General features: G+C 42.7%; 1 protein-coding gene across 6 annotated transcripts in view; it reads right to left on the reverse strand.

Moving 5' to 3' along the window:
- Positions 1 to 14,414, reverse strand: part of gulp1b (GULP PTB domain containing engulfment adaptor 1b) — a 377,446-nt gene that overhangs the window by 167,747 nt on the left and 195,285 nt on the right. For all 6 annotated transcript variants that reach the window (XM_080198844.1, XM_080198840.1, XM_080198845.1 and 3 more), the window contains one exon: positions 12,571 to 12,644. In XM_080198844.1, the coding sequence (XP_080054970.1) occupies positions 12,571 to 12,598 (28 nt within the window). In that variant the 5' untranslated portion in view covers positions 12,599 to 12,644. The remainder of the gene's footprint in view (positions 1 to 12,570; positions 12,645 to 14,414) is intronic.

The following is a 14,414-nucleotide window of genomic DNA, read 5'->3' on the forward strand; positions in this document are numbered from 1 at the left end:
TGAATATCAAGAAATAAGAAAATATTTCACAAATTTACATTTGTCTTCCTTTTCTGACTGGCACCAAAAATAAAACAAATATCCTTAGGAATGATTCCTAGACCCTTTCTCCAAACTTGAATAATGCACAACTGTTCCAAAGCCTGCTAATGTTTATATGATTAACTGCATTTTTCAGTTCCCAGTTTAAACAGAAACAAAATGAATGTAGCTGGCCTGGCTATTTGAAATATATTACAAAGTAATAAGAGCTGCTCCAGTTCACTTCCCACTCCCATGTTTTCTCCTCAATTGTATCAATGTTCAGCTGCTTAATGTACTTGTTTATTATAGTTGTAGACGATTTAACATTTTGCGCATGTGTACTTGCTTTCAAATTTGACTCAGAAGAAACCAATGAGGTCACATTTGACCTTGTCTTATGTTTACACAAAATAAACACTTTAAAGGTTTGTCTAGTGGTTTCCATTATTCGTAAATTTACCACCAGAAGAACAGTTGTGATTTGTATAATGAAAACAATACTGAACCTAATGACTTGCAACAAATTTGTATGCAATAATTGATCTCCCACAGCACCAACACGCTCTCACACAAATTATTTTTTGTACAAGTACTGTATTGCAATAACTGCACCTCAGGACTAACAACAATAAAGGTTTATTGGTAACACTGAGCAACTCTTACATGCTGTGTCTGCACGCTCCTCCTAGTCCCCCACTCCCGAAGTGTGACTGTTTTTGTACCTGCATCATCCCAGAGTCTACATGACCACTCAGTCAACAACTCCCCCATTTAAGTTAGGACAACCAGCAATGCTGGGGTGTAACAGTGCAATAGAACAGTCACAGGGTGCAAACTATTTATTACTACAGCTGCGCAAAAGTCAAAGTATTGTAGCACTGGAGGAGCTGCAACAGTATGTGCTCCTGCCAACACCATTTGAGGTCTTAGTGGAGGAGTTGACAAAGATCCAGCGACCTCACTGTCGCAAGAAATAAACTTAGAAAGATAATTTGTCAGACCAAGGAAACACTGCAAAGAGTTCCTGTCCTTGGGAATGGACATCTGTCATAAAGCCATTGTCTTGTTTGGCTTCACACCATTAACTGCAAGCAAATCACCCACATAAGGAACCTGACTGACCCTGAATTTGCATTTAGCAGGGTTAAGCTTTAACTGTATGGTCCTGATTCTGTTGAGAACTAAATGAAGACATGCATCACATTCTTGCATTGTTCCAACTTCAGACCAAGTTTCATTGACAATGATTTTGCAGGATTATCTTGCAAAACTTTGCTCCATACAATGTTGGACAACTAATAGGGAATGCAGAGGAAACAATATTTGCCTACTGGACATGAACATGGTGATTTTGAAGATTCTTCCTCCAGTGGGATTTGCCAGAACCTGTACTTCACATCCAAGATGTTGAAAACCTTGGCACTGGGCATGTCGGCTATCATCTATTCCATTGTCTCTGAGGGGGGACTTAGTGGTAGGGGATGGGGAAATGGCTGAGGCCTTGAATAACTTTTTTGTTTCGGTCTTCACGGAGGAGGATGTGAATAGTTTGCCGGGTGTTAGAGATGGAAAGATGGTAGGACTGGACGGTCTCAATGACATTATTGTTACTAGAGAGGCGGTGCTCGACAGACTGGACGGACTGATTGTGGACAAGTCCCCAGGACCGGATGGAATGCATCCGAGGGTTCTGAAAGAAATGGCGGAGGTGATAGTGGATGCCTTGGTGGTTATTTTCCAAACGTCGCTGGATTCCGGGGAAGTGCCGGAAGATTGGAAAATGGCTAATGTTACGCCGTTGTTTAAGAAGGGTGGCAGGCAAAAGGCAAGGAATTATAGGCCGGTTAGTTTAACGTCTGTTGTAGGTAAAATGTTAGAATCCATCATCAAGGAGGAAATAGCGAGGCATCTTGAGGGGAATTGCTTGATAGAGCAGACGCAGCACGGTTTCGTTAAGGGGAAGTTGTGTCTGACAAATTTATTGGAGTTCTATGAGGATGTGTCTAGGGCGGTGGATAGAGGAGAGCCGGTGGATGTGGTCTTTCTTGATTTTCAGAAGGCGTTTGACAAGGTACCTCACAAGAGGTTATTGCAGAAGGTAAGGGGACATGGAGTTGGGGGTAGGGTGTTAGCGTGGATAGAGGATTGGCTGTCTAATAGGAGGCAGAGAGTGGGGGTCAATGGGTGCTATTCGGATTGGCGGTAGTGGAGTGCCCCAGGGGTCGTTGCTGGGGCCTCAGCTATTTACCATTTATATAGATGATCTGGAGGAGGGAACCGAGTGTATGGTGTCGAAATTTGCTGATGACACCAAGATTGGCGGAACGGCAAATTGCGCGGAGGGTGTGGAGAGTCTGCAGAAGGATCTAGATAGGCTGGGCGAATGGGCCAGGAAATGGCAAATGGAATTTAATGTTGGCAAGTGCGAGGTTGTCCACTTTGGTCGGAATAATGGTAGGAAGGACTATTACTTACGTGGCGAAAAACTGCAGCAGGCGACGGTGCAGAGGGACCTTGGGGTCCTTGTGCATGAGTCGCAAAAACCCAGCCTGCAGGTGCAGCAGGTGGTCAGGAAGGCTAATGGGATGCTGGCCTTCAGTAGCAAGGGGGATTGAATATAAAAGTAGGGAGGTCTTGCTGCGGCTGTATAGGGCATTGGTGAGGCCGCAGCTGGAGTACTGTGTGCAGTTTTGGTCGCCGTACTTACGCAAGGATATTTTGGCCTTGGAGGGAGTGCAGAGGAGGTTTACTAGGCTGATGCCGGAGTTGAGGGGGTTGAGCTATGAGGAGAGGCTGAATAAACTAGGCTTGTACTCGTTAGAGTTTAGAAGAATGAGGGGAGACCTCATTGAGACATATATGATGATGAATGGAATGGATAGGATAGAGGTGGAGAGACTCTTCCCGCTCAGAAAGGACAGTAGGACTAGGGGGCATAGCCTCAAGATAAAGGGGGGGGCGCTTTAGAATGGAGTTGAGGAAGAACTTCTTCACTCAAAGGGTGGTGAATCTCTGGAATTCTCTTGAAGTGGTGGAGGCTGCCTCGCTAAATATTTTTAAGACGCGGGTTGATGGGTTTTTGATAAGCGAGGGGATTAAGGGTGATGGGGAGAGGGCGGGAATGTGGAACTGAGCCACGACAAATCAGCCATGATCTTATTGAATGGCGGGGCAGGCTCGAAGGGCTAGATGGCCTACTCCTGCTCCTATTTCTTATGTTCTTATGATGAGGTCTGATCATCTGATGCAGATTCTAGCCATACCATCTTTCTTTACTGCAGCTACCATTGCTGGAACACACACTATGACCTTGTTTATAGGGGCTATGACACCCAATCCAGTCACCTGGTCCAGCTCATTGAATACTTTCATCGTTAGGGAAACTCTTCTCGGAACACAGATCACAAGTGACACCGTATCATCTCGCCCCATATGATATATTACAGGTGTTGCAGTTGACTAGCTCTTTATTTCCCATCATTTCTACAGAGTGCTGGTGCTGCAGAGTGTGTACATCTGGACCAAGATGGGTTAGCCCCAGTGTGATGCTGTTCCGAAGACCCACCAGTGGCTTTATCATACATTAAGCTGATCTTTCTCTTCATCTTCCCTGTAACTGCAACATTATATTCTGCACCCTATTCTTTCCTTCCCCCCATAACATATATTTTGTCTGCATAGTGAAACAATACTTTTCACTGTATCCCAATACATGTGCCAATAATAAATCAAATTATGTTATGTTTTGATCAATGATGTGAAACTGGAAGCTGCCCTGCATGCAGTAAAGAATGGCTACACATTGCAGGTGGATAGTTTATCCTTCGTATACCAAGATGTTGAGCTGAGTGTTTGGATCTGGTGTAGCATTTGAGTTGATTTCCTGCAACAACTGCTTGGGCAAGATGTTGATTTTTATTTTTAGTTTTGCATTGTAGCAGGCAATGTTTAATGTGGTGAAAATCTCGCCCTTCTCGGTAATGTTTCTGACATTCTCGCAGTCGAGTGTTGTCGGAGGCTCAGTGTCTTGGTTCTTCTGGCCAAGCTTCAGTTGTTTGTGCTCTAAACTCTGGAGCAGTGACCAGGTGGCTAGTAGCGTGGCCAGGCTGCTGGGGCTTGGATCTGCAAGCATTTTATGAAATGGTTCCATGTGCCACATTAATTGCAGCATTTACCAAAAACCAAACGTGTAATTCTGTACTGTGAATGCTGGCTGCCACAGTTGGAGCAGGGTGTGCTTTGGACCACAAAAACTTGTTTACTGCCTTCTTTCTGACTGCTCATTCAGCCCACAGATGCTGATGGCAGATATCTTTCTCATGATGAAGCTGCTTGCACACATTATGTGGACCCCCCACACACAATGTGATCTCTCACAGGTTCATCAGTGAGGGCACCAAACATATATTTCTTTGCTTGGAATTTCAGGGTCATGATGAATAACTGAATAGATTCAACAAATTTTTGGTTGGTTGTATTGAGCTCACATCAATCCAATAGCACATTCTTTACTGGCATACCTATGTGCTTGAACAATTTTTAGTAGTATCTCAAGGTTCTCCTTCTCTTCCTCCATTTGAAAAACAAAACACATAAATTTCTAAATCATCTCAGCACCCGCTAAATTTAAGACAGTGCATGCCTGTAACTTCCTTGATTTATCCAACAGGCTGGCACTGCAGTGGAAACACCATGCACTGAATTTGTTCAGTTATCTGGGGTGCTTTCGAACACGAGCAGGTCTATGCAACCAAGTCCCCGTGCTATTCTGCCAACTCCTGACACCACATAGAAATGTTGGGTTGCAATAACTGGTGACCAATAAAGGTTTATTGACAACATTGAGCATCTCTTATATGCTGTGATGTTGCAGGCATACCAGGAAGATCTTTTCTGCGCACAACACGTGATCGCTTTTGTATCCATGTCATCCGAGCGTCCACATGACCACCCAGTCTACATTTTGCATATACATCTGATAACCATGACACTGTTGGTCAGTTAAAGATATTCTTAAAGGACAAATTAAGTAACCTTAGCACGACCAGTAATTCATCAACGATCAGACTGATCCTGGGATCTAGGAAGGAGATCTGGAATCCTGAATCTCGGATGGCATCGTAGGATCTAACAGAATTTTAAAGGGGGAAAAGATTAAATGCAGAGAGGTTGTTTTTGGAATCTGGGATCACAGGGATCTAATAGGTGGAGAAAGAGAGAGAAAGAAAGAAAGAAAGAAAGAGGAAAAGAGAGAGAGAAAAGAGAGAGCGAAAGGGAGAGAGTTCACATAATAAAACATACAGAATTGACATCAACTTTGAGTACTTTTATGCTTTGCTTTCAAACATCAACAAATCTGTCTGAGAGCTCATGATAGGAAAGTAATTCTTAACATTGTAAACATGAAATGCCTGAAATAATTCTTGAGAATTAAATTTCAATTTTGTTCATGGCGTAATGATGCACATTACAGACTTTGTCAGAAACACAAAGGGTATTATTAATAGGGGAAAACTATACAGAAGCCAACATCGCTGTCCCCCTCTCACCACCACTGCCCTGGAGCAGGCCACCAGCTGTCCCAGTCTCTATTTGCTGCTACATTCCTTTAGACTATCTTCTGCCTAAGAGAATTCCACGGCCTGGAGTGATTACTCACTCTCGGTCTCAACTAATCTCTCAAACTAACTGAATTTCTTTTGCTGTGTTGTCCTCAAAGAGACAATCACCACATTTAGTTTGAGAAAAAAAAACAAACCTTCAAACTAAAAGTCATCAATTTTACTTCAATTCAAAGAATCCTTCTGGTGCATGTTGTGATATTCTGTAAATTGCAAACGCTCAAACTCCATGGGGATGAATATTTGCCATAGGGATTGGAAATGGGAGTCAAGTTTATTTTCAGATCACTAACCTACCTCCAAGAGTAACTTATTAAATTCAAAGTGAAAAAGCAGCCAGGCTACCACTGTGGCAGGGAGGTTGAGAATCATGTTACAGGACAGTTTTTGGCAATACCCCACATGAGGTCTAACAGGCCTGCCAGGAGCACAGGCATTTCAGCTTGTTGCTGGGTGCCCTACCTTCAGGTAGCTGACCCACCCCCTGTACAGATGCTCGTTCACCAGTTTAAAAAAAACCCTTATGATGTAAAACTACACAGAAGCTTGTAGTCTTCCGGCTGCAATCAGCTCCTGACATGACTCCGAGTATAGAAGCCACATTTAACAGGGTGATCCTTACCACCCTGCTCCCAGAGTGGTTCCTTGGGTCATGTGACCCTTACACTGTAGACTGATCCTTAAAAGGGACAATCACCATGCCCGTGTTGCATTGGGAAATTGCAAGCTTACTAACTTACCTGCAATGAAGCTCCTATTGTGTAATTTCCTGCTCACTTTATGGGGTCAAGCAGCCTTCCTGAACCCCAAACTTGTCTTCTTTATTGGTTTTACTGTTTTTCAAAATATTTTTTAAGGGGATATTTGATGGTTTTATTTTTTTCAAAAACTAACTTGAGCATTCAGGAAGGATGTTGTCAGGAAGGCTTATGGAATGCTAGCCTTTATAGGAAGAGGTATAGAGTTTAAAAGCTGCCGTCTAATGCTTCAGTTGTATAGAACGTTGGTTAGACCGCATTTGGAGTACTGCGTCCAGTTCTGGTCACCTTACTACCGGAAGGACGTGGAGTCTCTGGAAAGGGTGCAGAGGAGGTTTACCAGGATGTTGCCTGGCATGGAGGGGCTGGGTTACGAGGAAAGGTTGGAGAAACTGGGACTGTTCTCCTTGGAAAGACAGAGATTGAGGGGGGACATGATAGAGGTATATAAGATACTGAAGGGAATAGACAGGGTCAATAGTGAGAGACTGCTCCCTAGATTGGTTACAAATACAAGAGGACATGATTTAAGGGTGAGGGGGGAAAGGTATAATTTGGATATGAGAGGAAGGTTCTTTACGCAGAGAGTAGTGGGGGTATGGAACGCGCTACTGAGTGGGGTGGTGGAGGCGGGAACGTTGGACTCGTTTAAGGTTCAGTTAGATAGGCACATGAGTGAAACGAGGATGGAGGGTTATGGTAGGGGTTATTAAATAAGGGTTAGAACCTCGGGAGACACCGGAAAGGCAGGCTTGTGATTAACGTTTTTGTCTTTTTATTCCGCAGGTGGAGGTCCACCTTGTTGTCAAACAAGGGGCATGCACACGGTGGGTCGTGCGTGGGCTGCTCTTGGAGGTTCCGGGAGTGGCCTAGTACTTCGTGCCGGTGTGCGTGCTTGATCCTGGACCGGTAGACGGGCGCCGCAACAGCTCGGTGACTAGCACTGCTGGCTGTGCAGATACATGGATTTGGGCCCGTGTCTGTGGGAGTTTGTGTATTCTCCCTGTGGTTGTGTGGGTTTCCTGCGGGCGCTCCGGTTTCCTCCCACACCCCAAAGATGTGCTCTTAGGCTGACTGGTTTTACCAAATTGACACTATTCTCCCCTGAATCTGGCTAAGTCAGGGGTTCTATTTGTAGGTACACAGGGTAGAATAGGTGTAGGGTGATGTGGCGGCGCGGGCTTGTTGGGCCAAAGGGCCTGTTTCCCGTGCTGGGTTGTTCTTTGTTTGTTCTTTTATTCAGATATTTCAGCTACTGAGAAAAGTAAGTGAGACACAAAAATATTTTGGGGAATTTGATTTGCTCTCTTAATCTGTTATTTTATCAATAGGTTCTTCTGAATCATTTAGGATTAGCTGTTTCAATCCATTCTTCACAATTTCTCTTTCACAGCTTTAATGCCAATCACTTTTTCTTTGTATCTTGGAGTCAAACTTTCCAGCCACTCTACTAATGGGGTCTTCTGAGCCTGCCGCAGTCGATCCCCCTTGCAGCAAGGTGGACGAGCCATGCAAAAGTTTGCAGGCTATGGCAGGAATAGAAGATCCAACTGGTGGCCAATGGCTTGCGGCATCTGCCATGAGAAAACTCAGTGCAGGAGGGGAAGGGTCAGAAAATCTCAGCTATACAATTATTTCAGGATCAGAAGGAGGCCATTCGACCCATCGAGTCCATAGCGACGACCCATGGAGCTATCAGTCCTACTCCCTTGCTCATTCTCCATAGCCCTGCAGGTTTATTTCTTTCAATTGTACATCCAATTTCCTTTTAAAACCATTGGCTGTTTCAAGTTTCACCACCCTCATGGGCAGCGAGTCCCAGATCATTACCACACGCTGTGTAAAAAAGCTCTTCCTGCTTCTCGCATCCAAAATCTTAAATTTATATCTCATCACCTTCGTTGTGAAATAACATTTTCAAAGGAAAAAAGTTCACCGACTTGCTTTCGACTGTTTTAAAACAAACATTAAAACGCAAATTGTTTTGTTTTAACCCAGGAGAAATCTGCTGATACACGTCAGGAAACCATGCAAACAGCATATCTGCACTGTCATCTATCCTGTGAAAAATATCACAAGAAAGATAACTGAAGACCAGGCTTGTGACCCAGGCTCAGAACTTGAAATAAAGTCTTCAAGGTAGGCATTAAAAGAAAAACAATGAGTAAATTCAATCATGTTATTGTGAAATATATGATTTATAGAAATTATTTTCTGTCAAACTTATTTTGAATATTTGAAATGTCAGTCACTGGGAAGAGACAGCAGACAATTTTTTCTAAAGATCGCTTTTGTTAGTTTGCTTGGCTCGTTATACTTTTGCTCTTTTTTTATTGACGTTTTTGTTGATAGCGTAATTGTTATTTTGAGCTACTTGGCAGTTTGCCAATGACCAGTTTTTCATGCTGAACTTGCTTTTGATTTATTTTTCCTAATTCTTGGGCTCTGATTTTCTACTTTAAACTAGTCAATTCGCAACAGCAAAATGTTGACAAAAATCATGACAGTGAGGTAAGGGTAATGTGGACAGGATGTTCATGTCACACACAAGACTTTTAAAATAGAACAGGTGGTGGAGGAGAGTACATAAATTACATTTAGCAAATTATTACATCGCTATAAAAAGTGCCAGATTTAAAAGGTGTCTTCATCAAAAATTGATAACCCAATAGACAGGCGATAATTCAGAAAATATTGGCTTCTGAAATAGGCTAGGATATAAGTGGGGACAATCTGTCAACTTTCTTCTTGAAGAAACTAACCTATGTTTTACTGCAGAAAGATGAACAAAGCACCAAATGTGAATCTAAGAGAAGAGAGTGATTGGACAGGATTTCTGATTTGGAGTCGGGACCCTGATGCTAGGATCTAATCAGTATCCTGACCTTGCACTCTCCCAGAAATAGCCACATGGGACAGAATTTAGCATATGCAACAGGTGTCTTGGCCACTGGTTCTCTAGCCCCGCATCGCCTACTTTTGTGGAAAGCTTGCCAAAGTGTCAAACAGGGCTCAGAATTACCAAATAATCCAGACATAGGTGTGGAATGGCAAGAGAGAAATCATGGGTCACAGGGCGAATAGTATGGAGACAGGTCAGCAGCAAGGGTACTTTCCAATGCTGACAGACTCTCTTCCACGCACTCTGCATGGTGAGATCCCCATTAGTATTCGCTATATGCCAGGAAGGGACCCTTAAGTGGGCATTCATTTCCCATTTAAAGGCCTCAATTGGAGGGGAAACACCATCCACGAGCCTTCCTGCCACAGACTTGATCCGGACAGAGGACTGCCATTGTCATTTTCCCATTCAATTAAATGCCCACCAGCCAAACATGCCTCAAGGAAGAGCATTTAATTCTGGCTGTGATTTTTCAAAGGAACAGCCAATTAATGGTAAGGTGGCTCACTTCAGGCAGATTCCTGAACTTGTAAGGCCAATATGAGGTTTTCCAGCATTGAGAAAGTGCCAGAAAGCCGATGCAGGTAAGAGGGAAAATGGAGAATTAGGCACCTCAGGATGGAGCATCCCTTAGTACTTTTAACATCAATACTGGGATGTTGGATGAAGTTGAGGCTTAAAAGTTCCTGGAGACCTGGTCCCTTGTTTGTTGCAAGGATCCTCCCTCTTTACACTGACCATTTTTAAGTTGCCCCCCAGAGGGCCGACCTGCTGGCTGAAAAATCTGAGTAAGAAGTCTCACAACACCAGGTTCAAGTCCAACAGATTTATTTAGTAGCAAAATCCACTATCATTTGGAGCGCTGCTCCTCCATCAGGTAAGTCTGAGTTCTGTTTAACAACAGGGCATATAAAGACACAAACTCAATTTACAAAATAATGGTTGAAATGCGAATATTTATAGGCAATCAAGTTTTACAAGTACAGACTATGTAAGTGGAGAGAGCATTAAAGAGATGTGTACTGTCTCCAGACAGGACGGTTAGTGAGATTTTGCAAGCCCAGGCAAGTCATGGGGGTTACATCATGTCACATTATCTGTAACCCCCAAGACTTGCCTGGGCGTGCAAAATCTCACTAACTGTCCTGTCTGGAGACAATAAACATGTCTTTAACCTGTGTTTAATGCTCGCTCCACTTACATTGTCTGTACTTTTAAAATTTGATTACCTCCAAATATTCACACTTCAACCATTATTTTGTAAATTGAGTTTGTGTCTTTACATGCTCTGTCTGTGAACAGGACTCCCACTTACCTGACAAAGGAGCAGCGCTCCGAAAGCTGGTGGATTTTGCTATCAAATAAACTTGTTGGACTTTAACCTGGTGTTGTGAAACTTCTTAGTGTTTTCCCCAGTCCAACGCCGGCATCTCCACATCATGAAAAATCCTAGTCAGCGTAGTAGCAAGGTCCATTTATTGTTATTATTGGCTACCCATTGCTTGCGGGTGAGGAACTATTTCTCCTCAGTCTGACCTGTTTGAAAATGGCTTGTAGGCAGGAGAGTTGATCGGCAAACCACCATGCTGGCTGGTTGTGGGAAATTCAAAGCCTGCCCACATAGATCCCACTTCAACCAACCACTTAAAACTCAGCAGATAGACTGGGGGAAAAAAAACATCAAGAAACAATGATTGGAAACGTAAACACAAACTACACCTGCTGGGCTTAGAGCTTCCTTAATTTATTTCATACAATCTTAATGAGGTACAAAAATAAACACACGAAGTTGAACAGGGGACATCATGAACAAACTAGCTGACGGTTTTATGTTTGACCGATTTAATCGTGCTGCTACATAGAAACTGAAGATTTTGTTTGAAACCTCTGGTGGCAAGAGGCATGATGCAAAGACAGACAGGAATTCCTATCTGAATAGACTCTTTGACATCCTGAATCAGAGTGCAACAATAGAGAGGGGATGCTTCATTTGTATAGGGCACTATTGAGATCAAATTTGGAATACTGTGTACAGTATTGGTCACCTTATTTAAGGAAGGATGTAAATGCATTGGAAGCAGTTCATAGAAGATTCATCGGATTATTACCAGGAATGGATGGGTTGTCTTATGAGGGTAGGTTGGAAAGGCAGGCTTGTATCCACTGGAGTTTAGAGGAGTGAGGGGCAACTTGATTGAAACCATTATGATCCTGAAAAGTGGATGTGGAGAGGATCTAGAACTAGGGGCCACTGTTTAAGGAGCCAATTGCTTAAAACAGAGGTGAGGCAAATTTTTTCTCCCAGAGGGTTGAGAGGCTTAGGGACTCTCTTTTTGAAATGCAGTGGAAGCAGGTCTTTGAATGTTTTTAAGGGAGAGGTGGATAGATTCTTGGTAAGCAAAGGAGTGATGGGCAGGATGCAGAGTTACGGTTACTCAGAGTTGAGGCGGCATGGTGATACAACAGTTAGCACTGCTGCCTTCACACAGGATCCAGATTTGATTCCCGGCTTAGGTCACTGTCTGTGTGGAGTCTGCACGTTCTCCCCGTGTCTGCTTGGGTTTCCTCTGGATGCTCCAGTTTCCTCACAATCCAAAAGAAATGCTAGTTAGGTGCACTGCCATGCTAAATTCTCCCTCAGTGTACCTGAATAGGTGCCAGAATATGGCAGCTAGGGGATTTTCACAGTAACTTAATTGCGGTGTTACTGTAAGCCTACTTGTGATGAATAAATAAAGTTTAACTTGATTAGCCATGGTCTGATTAATGACAAAGCAGGCTCGAGAGACTGAATGGCATACTGCATACCCTCATCCGCATGTTCATATGTTCTAATTTAACGTTTCATCTAGAAGATGCCACTCTTAACAATCCCTCAATTTTATGCTGAGTGCTAGAGTGAGTTTCAAACCACATAGGAGCAAAGGAACCACGAGTTAGGGAAAGCTAAGCAACAATGATAAAGGTTGAGAATTTCTAAACAACTTGAGTGTAGGAAAACAAGCACAGCCGTAATCATGGTATTGTCATGACAATTCCCTATTCATACTCCACATGGCTTTCTGAAATCTATCAAGCTAAATAACATCTCCAGTGAATAAAGCACTTTAAAAAGAAAATTTCCAGATATTCTTCAAATAAACTTGTTAATCATTCGTTCTGTATTTAAAATTATGGACTAATGCTCACAGAAATTATTTGTAATCTCAGGAAATAAAGATTGTAGTTAATTTAGTAACAGCAAAAAGCCAACAAATCAACCTACCTTTTTTCCTACTAAACGCACGATTCATGTTGGTAAGTGTTCAGCTAAAAGGCCAGCAGTACTGAAGTGTCTTTCTGAAAAGAACAAACATGCATAAGTTCATAATTTTTCTGTCATGATTACAGGCTTCTTAGCAGCTAATTTGATATCAAGCACTGTTATCATTTTCCCCTCTGCAACAAACCATTAGCTTAATAATTCATTATAGTTCCAAGCAAATGAATTTCAATGTCAAAGACTGGGCAAAACAGTTCTCCAAAAATGTTCATGAATGATTCATGCCCACTTGAAGAAAAGCGCAGGTACATCTTTCATTCATGCATTGCTGACAAAGACTGCATTTATTGTTCATCCCTAATTGCCCTTAAGACGATGGTGGGAGTCACCTTCTTGCAGCACTGGAGCCATGTGTTGTAGGTACACCCATAGTGCTGTTAGCAAGGGAGTGAATCATAGAATCCCTATAGTGCAAAAAGAGCTCATTCAGCCCATCAAGTATGCACTAATCACAATCCCTCACAGCCCATATCCCCACACATTTACTCTGCTAGTCCCCCTGACATTAACTGGCAATTTAGCATGGCCAATCCACTTAACCTGCACATCTTTGGACTGTGGGAGGAAACCGGAGCACCCAAACTAAACCCACAAAGACATAGGAAAATGTGCAAATTCCACACAAACAATGACAGAGAATATAATCAGAGAATGTTCATCAATAAACACTTAGAACTTCATTTTATTTAATTTCAGCCTGGATCCTGAAGTCTGTCCACACTAGACACTGGGTGAGTTGGCATGGAGAATGGAAAGACAAAGGATGGTAAGTGGGGGACATAGATTGGCAATGACATGGCATTAAGTTGGCACAGGGGATAAAATAGCAAAGAGGGTGACCGGAGAGACATGAGGGAATAAGGGGACATGGAGCATAGTTAAAGGGGCACTGGCTGGCATCAAAGGTATGAGGGTTCATAGGGATCTACTTAAAATGAGAACATAAATCGAAGGAAACTTGTGTCTCAGATTTTTATTTGTAAAAATAAAAGGGACAAAACAGGCATTGACAGCAGTACTATACTTGTAACAAGAAGTGGCATAAAGCCTAAAGTCAGCAAGGGCAAATAAAATCAAAAATATGAAATTTGTTAAGAGAATAAAGCAAATATGCATTTGTTGGAAAATGTCACCAGAGGGACAATTCTCTGTTCCTTTCAGCTGCTGGCACACATTTTGTCAAAAGTGCAGTGAGTTGACTGAACCTAACTCTCCAGTCTTGGCTCACTGGAATATTAATTCAAAGTTTGTACACACTGGGAGCCAGCCAAGTTCAAGACACAGAAAATGTGGCCAGCAAATGCAATTTAAAGGGGAATATATATTTAAAGGTGGGTCAATTTCTCAGTATTCAGAGAACTTCCAAGTCTGCTTCTCTCTTTACAGGTGCTGGGACATGGAGCTTCGCATGCAAGGAAAGCATATCGGGAATCCATGCACGATCTCAAAGTCCTGACATGTGGCTCGGTGGGCTTCTTGTTGGCAGACCAAACTTAAATTTATTCTTGTATGTCACTCAGATGGTTTTCAGAACATTCTGATTGTTTTCATGAATTCTTGTACTCTTTTATTTGTGGCAGTAATGCAGTTGTTATTGTTTGAGTCAGCAAGGACATTTTCATATCTCACTCTCTTCCCACCAAATCTGGTAGCGCTACTGAGTTCCATCGTGAGTGTCATGTTTGGTCCCCAAAACAGATACTGCTTATCACACCCAGCACCTTGATCCAGAAACATTTCTGTTAGTGGTGTCAGTAAATCCACAATTAGAACAGCCAAAACAAACT

Source organism: Carcharhinus amblyrhynchos, chromosome 11 (genome assembly GCF_965287045.1).
Source record: "Carcharhinus amblyrhynchos chromosome 11, sCarAmb.v2.hapA, whole genome shotgun sequence".
Taxonomy (NCBI): domain Eukaryota; kingdom Metazoa; phylum Chordata; class Chondrichthyes; order Carcharhiniformes; family Carcharhinidae; genus Carcharhinus; species Carcharhinus amblyrhynchos.